At 38.6% G+C, this 19,178-nt stretch overlaps 2 protein-coding genes across 2 annotated transcripts in view; one reads left to right on the plus strand and one right to left on the minus strand.

Annotated features, from left to right (window-relative positions):
* The window catches only part of LOC118792944 (NACHT, LRR and PYD domains-containing protein 12-like), a 90,245-nt gene that overhangs the window by 14,755 nt on the left and 56,312 nt on the right, over positions 1–19,178 (plus strand). The gene's annotated exons all lie outside the window — the stretch shown is intronic.
* LOC118792946 (deleted in malignant brain tumors 1 protein-like) lies at positions 1,267–16,017 on the minus strand. The gene is made up of 10 exons (XM_036550824.1): positions 15,820–16,017; positions 13,164–13,294; positions 11,676–11,990; positions 10,453–10,767; positions 9,432–9,746; positions 7,570–7,884; positions 5,513–5,827; positions 3,096–3,401; positions 2,199–2,513; positions 1,267–1,482 (listed from the first exon to the last, which is right to left on the minus strand). The coding sequence occupies exons 2-10, from the start codon at positions 13,243–13,245 to the stop codon at positions 1,457–1,459; spliced, it is 2,304 nt and encodes a 767-aa protein (XP_036406717.1). The 5' UTR covers positions 13,246–13,294; positions 15,820–16,017; the 3' UTR covers positions 1,267–1,456.

Below are 19,178 nucleotides of genomic sequence, written 5' to 3' on the forward strand. Positions count from 1 at the left end.
CTGGAGGACCTGCAACATTTGACGTGGGGAAGATAGGGTTTACAGATGTCTGATTTTAGTGCAGTAGAAATTTTTAGATGCACAGTTCTTGAAAACACCAAGCTCATTGTAAAAGATTGATTGCAATTTATAAGTTGTGTTATTTTTTTCATTGTTGTTCTGTGGTGACTTCTACAGAACCTTGTTAACAGATGTAATTATGTTCACTAGACGGAAGCTCTGAAAGAGCTTTGTGAGCTGCTGTATATGGGCCACATTGTAAGCAATCATGAATAAAAGCAGTTGCTAGTTTTCAGATTTCAGTGTTGTGCACAGCATGAAGGACACAATTCTAATTATATACTGTGGGCAGAGTTAATCCAAGCAGAGACACTTGCACAATCAATCACTCTGTTTATAATAGTTTTTTATAGATGCAATTCTGCTGAAGTGTCTTGCCAGCGGGGCTCAACCTTCACCCTCTTGGTAATGAGTTAATTTTTAACCATAAAACCACAAAGTCATGTCAACACTTCACTGTCAGTTAAGACATTCAAACCCATTAGGGTTCAGCCAAATCAGGAAAGGAATGAAAGTATGATTTAAAAGCATTTTAACATGTTTTGCATGAAAACAGCTGGATATTTACCAAAGCAGGTCACTGACCTGTGCAAACTCCACACTTAGTGTATGACTTGTATGATGATGACCTCTAGTGGTTGTAATCTGGTATGATAGGTAAAAATCTCAAACTTAAACCTGCCTCCCTGAAGCTGTATTTTCACACAATCATTATGAATTTGATAGTACACAAAACATGTCTTCATAAAATGATAGTACTCAACAAATTCATACCATGATTACACCTCAAGGGACCAAGTAAATGTTGCTCATGATGAATACTGGAGCTTGTTGGAAAAATACACAGAAACTTTCCTCACTGAGAGCTTCCAACCTTACTGAAATATAGTTTTTGTTGATTTTGAATCAACCTTAAGGAAATAACACATATGACAAGAGAACGGAATCACAGACATCATCTTTATTCCATTAAGCATTTCAACTCTCACAAGCAAAGCGGCATATTTGTCAAAGCGTGGGATATACTTAGTAAAATATGGTGAAGAAATATACTAATCCATTTGTTGCTTTGTCCTGTCTACAACAGCATGTTCAGGAAAATACTACAGATAGAACAAATCAATGCGTTAATCAATTATCTAAGTGCCAAAGACACCCCCCCATTCAGAAAATCACATTTATGTCATATTTTAATTATTAACCTGTAAATAACAAACAAGATCACTCCTTCCACTGCTGTCCTGTATTGGTTTTAGTATGCAGTGTGTTTTGAATGTAAAGGCTGTTCATTGTAGAGACACCTGTCACAGACAGAGCCTCAGGCCTGGCTGATTTGGTCTTTCTGATGAGGCATGAGGCTGATGATTGGGATGGTGCCCACCAATTGATTGTGATGTTACGCCTCCTCTTTCTTTGGGTGATCTGGAGAAACAGTCAGAAACACCAGCATGCTTTAGTAACCTCTGAGGGTGACTGCCTTAGGCCTTCCGGTAGCTATTTAACCTGATAAGATGCCTTCAGGACTCCAAAATACTTGTAAAATTAGGAACAATCTTAAAGCTAAAAATGCTTTATCATCAGCTTTTATGTTTACTTTTAAAAATTTGAGGTAAATGTGTCACAACACTCAACACTTTTCACAACCTGGATGTCTGTTTAATACAAGTAAAACATTAAACTATAAATATGTTATCGTTCAAGTTTGAGTATTCAAGTTGAGCATTTCAACACTGCTTTAAACTACTGTATGTACTTGGGGTATCATTACATTACATTATTGACATTATTAGCTCTTATCTTACCCATTTATACAGCTGGATATTTACTGAGGCAATTGTGTGTTAAGTACCTTGCCCAAGAGTATAGCAGCAGTTCCCCCATGGGGAATCAAATCAGTGACATCTTAGTTACAAGTCCTGCTCCTTAACCACTATGCTGCACTGCCACATCGGTTGGTGTCACTGTGGAACACACTATGTAGTGTGGTATCCTGGTCATTATTGGCCAATGATGCGACTCATTTCAAACCTGGTCCACAGGCCTTTCTGACCCTTTCAAAGCCAATATTGTTTCATTTGAAATATATGAAATAAAACAAAAATCAGTTAGTACATTAATGTGGTGTCGGAGAGTCCTACCTGAGCAGATCACTCCAGCGTCCTCCTTGTGACTGCAGACGTGTAGATGCCAACCTGCTGAGTGACAGTTTTTCAGAAAGGCCTCTGACCCACTGCAGGCCACTTTATCCATCCAAATTCTCCCATCTCCAGACCCAAAGTGAGCAGAACCCGGAGCTTCTAACGCAGCTCCACAGCCCAGCTGTCTACACACCACCTCAGCATCTTTCAAATCCCAGTCATCATCACACACTGTGCCCCACTGTCCTTTATGGAGAACCTCCACTCTCCCAGCACAGCGACTGCCACCATCCACAAGCCTCAGGTCACGCTTGCCTGGGCACATAAGAGAGAGAGAGGCCTTTTGAGTAAAAGTAACTAAGGAAAAGGTTACTAATTTTACAAATTGGCACTCATACAATTTTTCAGTCAGTAAGAAACAGACAATGAAGACAAGTAATTATCAACTGTGATATATTTCACTGTGTTTTGAGTTATTTTTTGATTGTGGTTAGCCTATTAAATGGTTGTGTTGCAGTTGGCCTTTTCTGTGAACAGTAGGCGTCTGAATTGTTTTTCTCGTGTTGCAAGTAAGATGCTCGATGGTAATGAATGGAGAGTGCTGACGTGTTTAGCCAGATAGCTGGATATACAAAAAACTGTAGACGACAGAACACATTATGCAGGTGCTAAATTTACATTGCACTTTTACCATGTTCAGTGCTCATTAATCATTTACAGCAAAATGCATTCTATACAGTAGCCTTACATATTATGAATATTTAATTTATCATTAAACTTTTTTTGTATTTTACAATATCTAAAATTAATATCAAAAATGCTATTCATTTAAAATAAGATAAAAAGTGGTATTACTCCGAATATGCACACTAAGGGAGCAGAGCTGGTGTTTCCTACCTGTGCAGATGACTGCAGCATCCTCTGCATGACTGCAGCTGTGTTCACCCTGACCTGCTGATTTGCAGCTCTTCAGAGAGGACTCTGACCCATCGCAGGACACATCGCTCATCCAGATTTCCCCTGCCCCAGAACCAAACTTAGCACCGCGTAGTGCTTCCAAAGCGGTCCCACAGTCCAGCTGTCTACACACCACCTCAGCATCAGCCAGATCCCAGCTGTTATCACACACTGTCCCCCACTGTCCTTCATGGAGAACCTCCACTCTCCCCTCACAGCGACTGGCACCAGTCGTCAGCCTCACATCTGGACACATAGTAGAGAATGACACCATGTGAGTAGGATTATTTTTCCAAGACAGTCACACACTTCCTCTTTAGTAAATACAAAGACAGGGCAGACATCACTTTGAGGATTGGCGATCACATGGAAAATATGTCAGTATACCAATCCACCACTCTGTCACGTATGAATACTCACCATGGAGCAAGGAGAAAAGAGGACTGAAATTAAATGGACTCAATCAGTTTAACTCTTGCATACTGTTTTATGGTGATTAGTATTAGTTATGGGGGAGGGAAGGTGCACCCTTTTCTTTGGGTAGGTTTATTGTTTTCCTGTCATAAAACTGTGTAACTTCCATGCTGTTTCTTTGAATGTTATGACTCATCAACATAGCAGGGGGGCTATGGCATGTACACTCAATGCGTTTTCCACTCGTAAGTCAACCAATATCACTTCCATATTTGTTTTTAAATGTTTGTATGGTGTGAGGTTGGTGACATTTGGAGATAAGGATCTGTAATGGAAGAATGTGCTTCATAATTTCACATCACCACTTGTGAATGTAGAACAAAATCTGCAACTGAAAAGTCTTGAGGTGTAAAATTAACAGCAAATTAGCATACAGCACATAATTGTTTGGCCTGAAAATGTTTCGTTAAAATTAAAATGCAATTCATTTTTGCAGGTTCATTTTCACTTTCACCTCCAGCTCTTCCGACCTTCAGAGGTTTGTGCATCTATTCTGTATGCATTTGGCCCAACTGTAGCAGATATTTTTGTAATTTAATGAATTTTGAGATTTTCAACAGTTGGCTTCCATTTGTGATTTTACATCTATTTTCAAAAGTACTGTACATCAGCAAGAACAGTCGTCAAGAATGTGACAATGGTATCTACCAATAAATCTAACTTCATGTAACCTTATGAACTGTCATAAAGTTCTACTTTAAACTTCACACAGTCATGGCATACAGTTATGTTCTACAGACCAACAAGTCATTGGCTGTTTCTCAAAGTCAAGGATGCTTGCTTGGTAGGACGGGTCTTTCCAAGTCGGGTCCTTAAGAGGCTAGGCAAAACTCCTTCCTAGCATTTGGAGAACAGATAATGGAACAGTCTAGCGAGTGTGCACATGTGCGTCATTGTGTCTTGTACGTGCACACAGGATTGTGGGTGCTTTAAGAACGCTGAGGATACACGCTTTGCATCCTTGAAAATTGTCTGAACGAAGGACTCGGTCCTTGGTAGAATTCGAAGGATCCTCGACATCGGAACAGTCCTTCAGCGAGATTTGATGATGTAGCATCCTTGAAATGCAGCTGTTAAGGATCCTTTCTTGACTTTGAGAAGCAGCCATTGTGCGAGACTGGATATTGTTGCTAGTCTCAGAGTTGTTCAAAAATGATTTTTATTGTACTTATTCTAAAAACTTACAATAATAGCCCCAACTAACAAATGGTTCCTTGAGAACATACAAGATTTTGCAGGTTTCTACAAAGCTATGAGATGCAGAATTGAGAAAACATGCCAACAGCCCACATTTTGTGGCTGTAATGCTGAAATTTGTAGCAGGTACTGGAATAAAAAAATCTTCCAAATAGTCACCAAATATGATATAAATTCACAACACTCAAATTAAGAAAGTTTTAAGAAACATAAAAAGCAGTTTCTTGTTTGGCAAGTATTGTTGGGCAAATAAGTGAACTACCATCTATCATATTTACAGAATGCTGAATTTTAGGTCACCCAGTATATAGCAGCTACATGCTAAGAAAATTGCAACTTTTGTGCATGAAGTACAAGTGAGTAAATCTCATTCACCATTTGGTCAATTGTAATTGATATGAACCACATGAAAACTAACACCTGTAATTACCACATAGTATATTAAGATGCAATCACATTTCACTTTGCATACTGCACTCTGATGGTTAGAGACAGACCCTGTACATCAGAAACAAAAAATCTAATATCCTCCTTGATTTTCCAAGTATATGTTTTGATTTATAACTATGTAATTCAATTTCGTTTCAATATAAATATTCAAAAGTACAATTAAAATCAGCTGTAGCACTGGTAGAACATGCACGCAAGAATATAAACCGACGAATAACTAAGTGTGTTTGTCCTACCTGAGCATATGGCACCAGCATCCTCTTTATGATGACAGTCATGGTTACCCCATCCTCTTGAGCCACAGTCCTTCAGTGAGGTCTCAGACCCATTGCAGGCCACATCATCCAGCCAGATTGTTCCATCCCCAGGTCCAAACAGAGCAGAACTCACTGCTTCTACAGCAGCTCCACAGCCCAGCTGTCTACACACCACCTCAGCATCAGCCATATCCCAGCCATCATTACACACTGTTCCCCATTGGCTATTATGTTGAACCTCCACTCTCCCAGCACAGGGACTGCCACCATCCACCAGCCTCAGTTGACGGCTGCCTGGACACACAGGTGAGAGAAACAGTGTAAAACTGTTAACAGTCATAATAAAGGCTGTTATTATGACTGCTCCCCTTCTGAGTCTGATGATTGTCATGGCATCATTTCAAAATGTGTACCGGAAGGTGCATTAAATAAGTGACATCTGGAACAAACTTGATGCACGTCTCTCATTTGACTGCAGGTAAGAGGACGAACCTTATTCATATAAGTATGTCTTTTAAACTTCTGTTTCCTGATGTTCCAAGTCAGGCTGATCTCTTGGTCCATTGCTCTAATGCTGGCAATGCTGTTCCAATCAAGCAACACACATACCATGGCCCTGAATAACGGGCTCACCTGAATGAAGAGGTTGCTTAGGTGATTGAGAATGGCATAGATTAGTCCAGCCATGGTTAATGATAATGTCTGTTTCAAGCCGTTCAGAGACACAACTATTCTGATGTGGAGGTGGTGGAAGCCACAAGTCTGAGGTTCTTTTTTAGTTACACAATTATGATTCAGTAGCTAGATAGTAGACCTTGCTACCTTTCTTCACTAGTTGTGGTAGCGTAAGCCAACAGTACATAAACTAGGTAGCTAGCTAGTGTTAACTTTGACTTATGTGGCCTAAATGTTTTTTTCTGTTTCTGTTGGAACTAGCTTGCTAAACATTAATGTCATTTGCCTTCTGAAAGGGTTTTTGTGTGGTTTGATGCATAGCTAGATATTCATATTAATTAGCTAGCTAAATTGATTAACTAGTCATTTTCAATTGTGGGAAAGCTTATTATGTCAAAGTCATACAAAAACAGGGCAGGAAGCCAACTACAGAAGCATGATCCATACAGCTGACTAGCCACTTTAACTGTTAGCCCTGGAAGTCTATATGGAAACAGTGCTAACAACGGTCTTCATAATTTCTGGTATTGATTAGGATGCAAGAACGGATGCTCAGTGGAGTGTACTAACTGGAGAGTAATGTTAAAACTTCGATACAACTGACAAACTTAGCTTGCAGGCTAGCTTTATGTGAAGTCATAGGACTCATTCAGTATTAAATCACCTAGAGAGAGGAGGCTAAAACACCAACCATCTGAGAACTTGTTGCCACTCTATCAGAGGGTGTAACGGGATAGAAGAGGTGTTACCCAGCTGCTTATGTGAAAGTGTTTAATGGCTATGTGGATAACAGTAAATAAATTTTTACCAAGCTGGCCAGGTGTGGGTAGCTTTGTGGTTGGATTGCAGTGTGTTCAACCCAACCAATAAGTGACTAGCAGGAGCAAGCAAGCTAGCTAGCAGGTTTGCTGCCTTCCCAAGAGAAATTTGACAGCAAATTATTTAGTGTATTACCCTGCGCTGTGATGAAGTGAACACATTTTATTTAACTCGCTAACCTGATTTTATTTCTCCATATCCAGAGCAGGACATGGGAAACTCGACAACACTGAACTGTTGCCTTATTCATTCAAATTGCCAGACTACAGTGGATAAAAAATACTTTGTGTTCAAATAAAGAGTTGAATCCTGTTCTGCTGTCCTCTTTTGTTCTTAGAGGATGGGTGTATTTCCTCACCACTGTCAACCTGGTCTTGCTTACATGGATGTTAAACATTTCACAATTTATGGAAAAATATTTATAAAAATTAATTAAATTTTTTCTCCCCTCAGAAGTCACCAAAAGTAACTATTTTCAAGTGACATTTGGCCAATAGTTTTCTTCCAACTAATAGATGATGAGCAGAGCTGGTGTTTCCTACCTGTGCAGATGACTGCAGCATCCTCTGCATGACTGCAGCTGTGTTCACCCTGACCTGCTGATTTGCAGCTCTTCAGAGAGGACTCTGACCCATCGCAGGACACATCGCTCATAAAGATTGGCCCAGTTCCATTTCCAAAGTGAGCATCACGCGGTGCTTTCACAGCAGTCCCACAACTCAGCTGTTTACACACCACCTCAGCATCAGTCATATCCCAGCCATCATTACACACTGTCCCCCACTGTCCTTCATGGAGAACCTCCACTCTTCCCTCACAGTGACTGCTACCATCCTTCAACCTCACATCACGACTGCCTAGACAGACAAGAGAAAAAAGTCTGTTTGATTAGAGTTATTTCTCATAGACATTCATATATTTCATCTTCAGTAAATATAAGAAGAGACAGAAATGACTTTAAGAACCAGAGATCACATGCTGTATTCAGTTTTATGATAATACATATTATAATACAGGGGCTAAGAACACAAAGGTACAGGGTGCCAAAGTATTCTTTTGGTAGGTTTTCATATTATTTGGCAAAGCAATGTAGCGACCTGAAGATAATCAATTTGCCACAATTGTGTACTAACTTAAGGAAACCTCATATAAACTTTGACACTTGTTGAGGGACAGCAACTGAATCCTCATTACAAATTGTGGCCGATGAGATCATATGATCATTTATGATTTTGCATCTATTTTCTGATAGACTACACTGCAGAAATCTTGATCGGATTTTGAAGATAGTATTGCCCAATAATACCTCATATTTTCATGAAATCTGTCTTGAATGAAATCCTATTTGTTTGAGTCATGGAATATAGTCATACTCTACAGTCCAATAAGCAGCTGTGTGAGATTGGACATGGTAGCATTACATTACATTACAGTACATCATTTACAGGTCACGTGGTTTGGAAGTCAATTCTTTACAGAGTGGCCTCAGAGTTGCTTAACTCTAATTTTTATTTTATTTTTATTTTTATTATAAACATTATTCTGTTGATTTACAATAGTTTGCTGAAAACATACACAACTGCAGGTTTCAAAGCTATAAGATTCACAATTCAGAAAATTTGTCAATAAAAAAATTTGTCACCCATCATATGGTTATAATGCTGTATTTAGAAGAGTTCTCGTTTTTCATTTTCTAAAGAAAAATCTTCCCAATATTTCCCATTTAGAGTCATCAAATTTCTCATATTACAATGATTCTGAATTCCATTTAAGATTTTTAAAGAGGACATTTTCTCATCTATTTTTTGGCAATATAAAATATTGGGTACATAAAATATGTGAATTGCCATCTATCACAAATTAAAAAATAAATACAAACACAAAAAATAAATAAAAAGTAATAAGTAATGATTTTTAGGTCACAGCATATAGTATGGTATCTCTAAGCCAATTAAATGTATGTAAGATCTGCAAAAGAATTTCGTTCACCCTTTAGTCAGTTGCTCTCATTAATGTGCAACTATACGCATAGATGTGTGTATAAAGATCATATATTACATGAAATAGCATAATATGATGCAATAATATTTCAGCTGTCCCTTCACAGTTAGATACAGATAGATCATGCACAGCAGAAACATATGTATGAGATATTGCTTTGATTCTGCAATATCTCAATCTATGTTGAAAATACACACATATACACATATACACGTATAAACAGTATATACACAACATATAAACAAATTTACTTTGTGAATTTATAAAATATAACCTTGTTGTTCATAAATATTAAATTTAGTATGACACATTTTAATTTTAAGTATAAAAACACAATCAGCTACAGCACTGTTGGAACATGCATGAATGAGGATACGTGAATAGCTGAGTGGGTTTGCCCTACCTGAACATATGACTCCAGCATCTTCTTTATGACCACAGTTACTCATCCCCCATCCTCTGGAAGCACAGTCCTTCAGTGAGGACTCTGATCCATTACAAGACACCTCATCCATCCAGATATGTCCCGTCCCGCGTCCAAAGTGAGCATCACGTAGTGCTTCTACAGCATCTCCACAGCCCAGCTGTTTACACACCACCTCAGCATCAGTCATATCCCAGTTATCGTCGCACACCGTCCCCCACTGTGCTTGATGGTAAACTTCCACTCTCCCATCACAGGTGCTGCCGCCACCCACCAGCCTCACACCACGACTTACTAGACACACAGGAGGGAGAGACCATTTGGTTAGGGTTTTTAATTATTTATATATCAGCGGTGGCTGCTTGGAGGAGACAAAGGAAGCTAAGACTCCTCTAAAAAATTAAGCAATAATTTTTGTGACACATTTAAAATTTGTAATCATGAAGTAGCATTGCATGTGCTTTTGCAATCATGCAATCAGCCCACCATTCGATCCTTTCTGGTGGTGGTGTGGGTGGGGGCGAGTAACATTTGCGTAGTTTATCATGCAGTTTTACCATGTTTAGTGTTCATTCATCAGACATTGCGGCTATGTTTGAATTTGTCTATATACATAAAAACATCAGTTTGATCAAAAATTACATTGGTCAATGGCATTGAACACATTTAAACCTCTGGGCTGGGGCTGATCAGATGCCTGATTGGTGCATCAGTGCACTTGTTCATAGTAATATAATATGGCACAAGCAAACTTCAGCTATACCTTAATGGCTGGATTTATTTTAATAGTAAAAATGTATGCATGAAATCACATTTAAAGATTTAAAATTTAGTGTTATAAATATTTATTTTTGTGTTTAACATTTGTCTTATGTTTTTAATTAGCATTATTAGCACATTAAACATTTTGTTTAATCTTATACACCAAAAAGCCTAAGAGTTAGTTGCATTGCTTTGAGATTATGGACAATAGGTGAAGAACAGAGCTGGTGTTTCCTACCTGAGCAAATCACTCCAGCATCCTCTTTATGACCGCAGCTGTTTTCACCCCAACCTGCTGATGTACAGCTCTCCAGCGAGGACTCCGACCCATTGCAGGACACTTGACTCATCCAGATTTTTCCGCTCCCGTGTCCAAATTGAGCAGAAGTCAGAGCTCCCACAGCATCTCCACAATCCAGCTGTCTACACACCACCTGAGCGTCAGTCACATCCCAGCCATCATCACACACTGTCCCCCACTGTCCTTCATGGAAAACCTCCACTCTCCCCTCACAGTGACTGCTACCTTCCACCAGTCTCACGTCACGGTTGCCTGGACACACAAGGAATAAAGAGTCCATTTGGCTATGGTTATTTCTTGTAGACAGTCATACAGTTTCTCTTCAGTAAGAGACAGACATTACTTTTAAGATCTGAGATCACATGGAAAATAAGTCAACATTAGTACCATCCCGCCACTGCGAGAATGCTTATTGGCAAGTAAGGAGAAAATAGAGAGAAAATCAAATGGGTTTCATCAATTTAACTGCTGCATTCAATTTAATGATAATAATTGTTATAATAAGGGGGTAAGAACCAGGGGTACAACGCATTGTATTATTTTTTGAGGTTTGCATTAATCTGCTGGAAAGACGCTACTGGGTTACTAGCCACTCTAGCAATTGCTTTTTGTTCAAATAGATAAATAAAATTGTCACAGCCTATTATGTTAGTCAAGGAATCCTTGACAAAAAAACACAAGATATACAAATACATGCCCATTTCAATCTGGTTCCAGTAGGTTTGTTTTTTGTATTTTCTTGAAATTGCTGAAATAACAGTTGTAGTGGTGCACAACAGCTATCTACAATTCTAGCACTTTTTAAAAATACAAATTCTTATTTTGGCTTGTAAAAAATCCAACTGGCTGGTGAATTTTTCCATCTACCAGCTGGTGGACCAAAAAGTTAATACTGGATGTTTCCACTCCACCTTGATGGTCAGACACAGACAGATCATGTACATCCAAAACATATGTTGAGATTTGGCTGTAACTACACGTATTCTGGAATCATGTAAAATCATTAGTTATTATTAAAAGACAGTTTTATGTCTCATGAATATTTAGTGTACCATAAAACATTCTGTTAAACTTCATATATGAAAAATACAATTAAATTCATTTAGCTGTAGTACAACATGGATGAAAAAATATGGAATGAATGAGTGGGTGTGTCCTACCTATGCATATGACTCCAGCATCTTCTTTATGATGACAGATATGATTACCCCATCCTTTCAAATCACAGTCCTTCAGTGTGGACTCTGAACCATTGCAGGACACATCACTCATCCAGATTGTTCCATCCCCAGATCCAAAGTAAGCAGATTGCAGAGCTTCTACAGCAGCTCCACAGCCCAGCTGTCTACACACCACCTCAGCATCAGCCATATCCCAGCCATCATCACACACTGTCCCCCACTGTCCTTCATGGAGAACCTCCACTCTCCCAGCACAGGGACGCCCACTATCCACCAGCCTCACAGTAATACTGTCTGGAGACACAGGGGAGAGAGAGGCCATTTTGGTTCATTTCATTTCGAATGGTCATTCCCACAGTTACTGTGTGATAAATATAAGTATGAGATCAGATGTTAATTTCAGAAACAGTGATCACATGAAAGTATAACCATAGCTCTTCACACATGGAGGAAGTCACCTTAATGCCTGAATGCATTAAAATGAACTAACCCTGTAGCTACCACCACCACCACACCAAGAGCTATATTCCATCAATAATCTGTTCGAGTGTACATAATGTATGCATCATTTGTACCAATAACCATTGAACATTAAATGCCATCTGCAGATATGAGTAGGAGAATCCCCCTCAGGAGGATTAGAAATGGTGAAGGAAATGATGCAGGCAGTGTATAGCTCCACTGATGTGAAGGAACTAGTCTTAACATATGAATATGATTGAAATTGCACCTGTAATTATCCTTGATTTTACAAACTACCTCATTCTTTACCACAACTTCCTGAAAAATGCAGTGCGGATTATTAAGAATGAATATGTCTGTCTGTCTGTCTAATATGATATGATACTGATGTGTTCATATTGTTCATGTACAATATGATCAACAGAATTAATAAAAATTTGTAAAATATCCCTTTGTTTGTTATATTCTTCAGTCCATAACCAAGAGTCATTACAGAATCATTGTGATCCACTGTTGCTTTATTTAACATTGGCCAAACAAGACAATATTTATCTGGCCCCTACTGCGGCCCAGTTTGTGAATCCCTAATTTTGTTACTTTAGGCTCACCCATTCACACACTGTATACTGGCATAAGTGACATAAATGCAATCCTATAATACACTTGCAGATACCTGATTAGCAGAAAGAGGGCGGAATAGAGGGGAATGGGCAAGTACAGAGCTGTATATCTAGCCAATGTGAAACAATTATCTTACAGTCTGAAGCCAGTGAGATTTGAAAACATGTTTAGTAAAGGCTGTGTTGATTTGTGGCTTGAATTACACTGTAAGGTACATTCATTTCCAGTAATAATTGTTACTAATTATAAACCAATGACTAACTTTCCATTAAAATGCAGGTTTCATTGAATCATGTGGCCACAAAACAGATATCTGTGTGTCACCCATGTAGACCTAATGAAAGTCTGGTAGAGGTGGGGACAGAGAATGGAAACAGCTCTTACCATCAGCCCTAGTCCCCACCAGTAGGAGTGAAGCCCAGACCGTGTAGAGAAGGAACAGGGTCACCCCTCTCTGCTCACTCATGGTGTCTCTGTTGGAGGCCAACACCTAACGTCTCTGCTGGTTACTGAAGCTGCATTCACGTAAAGATGAACAGAAAATACTTCCATTGGAAAATAGGACAGCCTATGCACTGGAAAAAAATGGACTTATGATTCCATAAGCAGGTAATATACCTTCATTCTCAGATATTCACCTTTTTTTTAACATGCTCTTTTTTCCTGATCATGGTCAAAATTACTCATGGAGCATTTGTCATTCGTTTCCACTGTTTCTGAAATTCTTGTGAAGCTATTACATTTTGTAATATATTTCCTTTGAATTTAAACACATGTCAATTCAAGAGATCATTTTGAAAATTAAGCATCGTTGGAAGTAATTTCTTACACATGTCCAGAGGAAGACCAAATACATTGGAAATGCATAGTCATGTGAATTGAAGAACAAAGGAGACAAAACACCTTCAGATAAACAGACATGGTGATTTCCCCTGACAGTGTATCTGAAAATTAAATTTCAATAACTCACATAGCCATACCACAGCAAACCATAACATGCTTTTGTTGGTGTGGCCACTTCTGAAATCTGGTTCATATGAAGTAATGCCAGAACAGCAGATAAATTGGATTCCATCTGGATTAGTGTGATAATTCTGAATGCAGGTCTGTATGATAGTGATTCAATGGCACTTGTACCAGTCCTGTGGTATCCTAACATTCAGACATAATGACTTACACAATCTTCTGTGCAGAGAAACAGGGATTTCTTCAGGAAGTATTGCTGTCATACTCTACAACTAGCCAACTCTGTGATAAAGGCTACAATAGGTGATCCAAGAGATTTTTGTGCAACAATAAATGTTACAGACGTGTAAAGAAAATCTGGGCTGTGAAATCAAATCTGTGACAGAATGAGCAGAATTTGTACAATAATTTCATCTTACATGATTAATTTTGTCTTTACAGTGAGAGAGTGACTGACTTTTATCGCCACCAATTTGTGCCACCCACCTGTGCAGCATGGCATGGTTTTTGTGCAAGGACGCTCGCAGCACATTGGCTGAAGTGCAGAGGGAGGGACTATTTACCTAATTAAACCTGCTGATGATTGGATGAAACAGACAGACCAGGAATGTGGCCAGGAAGTCTAGGAACTACCTCACAATTCACAGTAAAGACCCTTCTGTCATTACTTTAGGTGGCTCAGACGCAGACTTTCTCTCTTAGGCTCAGTGCACTCTATAACTTCCCCCAGCAGCCCTGTCTGTGTAGACCTGGACACTAAGCAGCAGAGACTCCTTAGTAAAGGGGATGTTAAGCCACGATCAGGCCACGAGTCTGAACTGGGAGAAAAAGGGTTACAGATCTCTTATTTTAGTTCAATAGGAAAGGTATTATTATGGGCCCATTCTTGAAAACACGTTTTGTTTCATATAAAAAAAAAAACTGGATGCGTTGTTCTTTGCTATAAGCAATAGGAGGTAAGCAAGCCATGGAGTGTAAAAACCAATTGCCTGAAGATATTTAGTGTAAATCACTTATGTCCCTCTGGAAGGAGATTACGTACTGTATTTATTTGCCTCTACAAACATGCATTTAGCCTGTATATTATGCATATTGGACAGATGGATATTTGTAAAGAGATTATTTTCAACCACTACAACACAACTAATGTCAATGCTTTGGGATCAACTGAAATATATTAAGGTTCAGCCAAATCTGAAAAAGAGCTAGAAAAATATAATAAAAATAATGTATTGCTTTTGTCATCCTTTAAAAACAATGACAATTTTTTTTTTTTTTTAGCATTGGTGGATAACAGGTTGGATATAGTTGGATAATTACTGCAGCAGTTCAGTTACATTGCTGAAGAGTATAGCCACCACACCACAGAGGTTTTACGATGAAACATTCAGGCACATTCTATAGGAAAATAAATGAAATTGCCATGGTGGAATAAGGGAAACAGTTAATGTAACTGTTCTTTAGTGACCCACAGCCTGTGTGGGTCACTAAACTGTACAGAGTCCATATTCACACTCAGAGGTTATTTTAACCCTTTCTTTATTAATTACAACAGTCAGCCCTAGTTCTTGAGAGCTACAGCTGTGTCTTTCTCTTCATAGCTACCGGTCTCTATGTTTCAACTGTTCTAATTTGTTTAAATGAGGTATGTAATCATCATTTTTCAAAATGTTTCAGTTCTGTGAGCAAAGCAGTCTTTTGGTTATGGTGCAGTAGCTGTGAAATATTCCTCAAAAAGTGTTTTGTTTTCATAAAGGCACTGTGAATTTGATTGTATCAAAATCCTGTTCCACAAAAACATAATAATGCAATAAAACAATTTACACCTGAGGTCACCCAGCAACAGTAGCTGCCACAGAGATACCCTGAGAGTTTTCAGTGGCCTGATATATAAAAAGAACCTCCATTTACAGACCACATAACCTTATATCAATATAATTTTAGGGCTCTGGAATAATCCCTCAGGAAATAACACAAATAAAACCATAAATAGCATCTTAATTGTATTATGCATTTTAATTGTCACAAGCAATAAATAGGACATGCAAAGTAAAACACAGAGTTGAAATCATACCTGTGTAAGAGCTTTGTCCAGTTCTGACAGGGTATCTTGTGTTGAGTGGTAATATTTAATAATTATAATATTGCCGGTTTGCACAGGCTACTGTTGACGGCTTATGCCCTTCTATTCTCAGTGACAGCTGTCAGTATTCTGCTAGATTCAGCCTATTATGCTCAATGAGCAACCTGTTTGATTTGGGCAGACAGGCACCTGCTTATAAAGGCTGTTATTTTAGCATTTCGCAATAATGTTGAGAGAAAGGGACTTCCAAATTCTGAGGTGAATGGTGAAAGGTGACTGTGTTGCGACATATTATCAGTTTTATCTGAAACCTGTTTAATTTATCCTTTTACCTATGAGGGGGTGTTGGAGTGGATGCTGAGCCCAACTATGATCAGGACTGCAATGTTGGACCCTTTGAACGTATTTGTTTTGGACCAAGTTCATTGTAAAGGAACCATCTGTTGCCATTTAGGTTGTGTTATTCCTTATTGATTTCATTGTTTTTTATGGATACGGGTGTAAGTATGCTCAGTGGTTAGAGAAGTAGTTAGTAGTTTTACTGCAAATGTATTTAATTCTCTGTTTTTCAGGTTTCAGATTTCAGTATTATGCCTAACATGAACTCAAAACTCTTTAAACTTTTAGGAGTGGGCCAGCAGAAAAACTGCCTAAAGTTCTCCTGTGTAACTGACTTGTGACCCCTTGGAAAGGGGTTTCATATATTTTTGCCTTTATCCAGGGGAACATATATTCTCTCCTACATATTATGCATATTTAATAAATTCATATTCATTGTGGAAAGTCAAGATAAATGGCTTGCTCAGGCTGGCACTGCAGTGCACCAGTTACAAATAGAACTTTCATCTTCTCGGTGCTGAGGTCATTTTCAACTTGTCAGTTTACATATTCTAACACATTAGTATTCAGCCATATCAGGAGAATAGTAGAAATCAATTTCAGAAGTGCAGTGAAACTATTTTTATATATTGTACATGTAGTTTTTCTCCACCACAGGACATGCTGGTCTTTCAACCTGTATTTAATCACTATCCTCCAGGTGTCCCTGTAGGCATTCCTATCTTAGCAATCAGCATAGGCAAGTGAAAAATTCCATGTAATAATTAGGATTTTCAAACAAAAAATGTGTTACATGTAATGGAGGAATAAATGAAACATGAATGCATAAACAGTGTCATCAGTGTCATTCATGATTAGACAGATGCATTCTGACTATTCATGCATTCATCCAAATATTGCCCTTAAAAATAGGTCTGGCAAAAAGATATGTATTTCTGAACAAGCACTGAAAAAACAGCAAGGCAATTTCATTAACCGGTCAACTCCAGGAGCTGCATCTGCTGTGGACTGCTGACTTGTATGAAATCAAAATCAAAGGACTGATCAAAACCTCTGACAATATGTCAGTAGTCACAGATACAATATCATTATATTTTCCATACTTTGTTTTGCAAGGACATTTAATTACAGCTGTATAAAAAAGGGCCAACTCCAATCTCCACAAGAAAATGGGTTTATTCCAATAATAGCAGTGCTAGACTTTATGAGTGCAAAATACAAGATACAGGATATAATGTGACATGCAGTCTGGAATCAGTGGAGTTTTACTGAATAACCAGATATAAATCTGCACATCTCTTATCCTGTTGTAACCCTTTCTTTGTACAAGTTCCTGTGCTTACCCCATGGCCAATTTTATTTATAAATATTAGCCTACAGGTTGGTTTTCATTAGTTGTCAGGCTCTCCCCTGCAGGCCTTTTGACTTCCATCACAAGCCTCCAAGCAGGAGAACATTTACACATCTAACTGTAACACAATTCTGATGGCAGCTTTGTAAGATGACCTTTATTAAAACCATTCAACCCCACTTTTGATGCCTATTTGCAATAAAACATCATGCAAAGTGAACATGGGGAATGTTATGGACAAATATACCAGTGGCAATGCTGTCTTGGCAAAATTCAAGATCAGACCTTTCAGCCATTGATTTAATATACAGAGTGATTTATTCAAGTGTTGCATGAATTAATGAATACAGGAAAAACAGTGTGGACATATCAATTATTATTGTAATTTAAAAGCTTATCAAGTATACAGTACAGTTCCAATCATTTAAACTTCAATTACACCTTGTGGGCAATTACCAGCTGATAATATCTTGCTTTCATGGTAAGAGAATGTCAAGTTTAGATTTTATGGGAAAAGTAGTAAGTTGCTAAAATAGACAGTAATGTATCTAGCCTCTAAAGCTAACTGATGTATTGACCTCCAGAATGTATATATTTAGCTATAGGAGTGCAAGAAAGTTGAACCAGTGAGGAGAGCAGGTCAGTTGAACAGATTGCTAGCTACTTATAACTTTTGTCACCATTCTAAATAAAGGCTGCTGTGCTTTTCCCCTTCGAAATGATTGAAATGACCACTGCAGGTCATCTTGGACAATGCCATTTCTCTCAGAATTTTATTGCAGCTGCACTCTCAGATTTTTGTTAGCCAAGTAAAACAAGAGACCAAACATGAGACTCAGACAGAGGTAATGGCTTGATGATATCATTAGTGAATGAAATGTTTTACTGTTTCTATAGGAGGGTTTGGGTTGTTATAGTTACCTTCTGTTTGAGTTTGTTCTATTTTAGTTGCTGTGCACCTGTCCAGTGAGAAACTCTCAGTCTGGTTCCAGGGGTCTTGAATTACTTTCTAGTGAGCCAAGCAAATTTCTCACAGTAGTTGCAGGTCAAGAAAAGCCATTGAGATACTTTCTGGCAATAATGTCATGGAATTTCCAGAAGGTGGTTGTAGTGAGGCTCTTTACTTGTAGTCACTCCTGTTTGAATTCACTGTTCAGGTCTACGGTCTGTGCAGTCAGGTTGACAAAGACTGGCACACGAGACCATGAATCCATGATATTGATGCTCAGCGTACCTGGCTGTGGTCTGGGGTCTTGCAGGATGGTGGTCCTGGGTCATCCTTGCATCATTACCCCCAATTGCTAAAGGACCCCCAGTTTTCCCATACATATCAGCATGCTGTTTTATTAGCATTCACTTGCTTGGCATAGTATATGTGGTACCATTTCTTTGAGAATTTTTCTTTGTTGGTCTTGCAATAGACATTATTTACTGATTTTCCAGTTTCTCCAGGCCCTTTTCCATTTGCAGCCCAAAGATCTTCATGATGGTAAATATTTACCACGGTTTCAACATCTTGGTAAAATGCCTTTTCCTTTATCTGTTGACTTAATTGACCATTCTGTTGCACTTTTGGCCCATCCCAGTCTGGTGGGCTGCTTGGCAGTGGACTGTAGGGATGTGCACAGACTTCTCTGAAAAGCTTCTGATGTCCACCCCT

The sequence above is a fragment of the Megalops cyprinoides genome, chromosome 18 (genome assembly GCF_013368585.1).
Source record: "Megalops cyprinoides isolate fMegCyp1 chromosome 18, fMegCyp1.pri, whole genome shotgun sequence".
NCBI lineage: Eukaryota > Metazoa > Chordata > Actinopteri > Elopiformes > Megalopidae > Megalops > Megalops cyprinoides.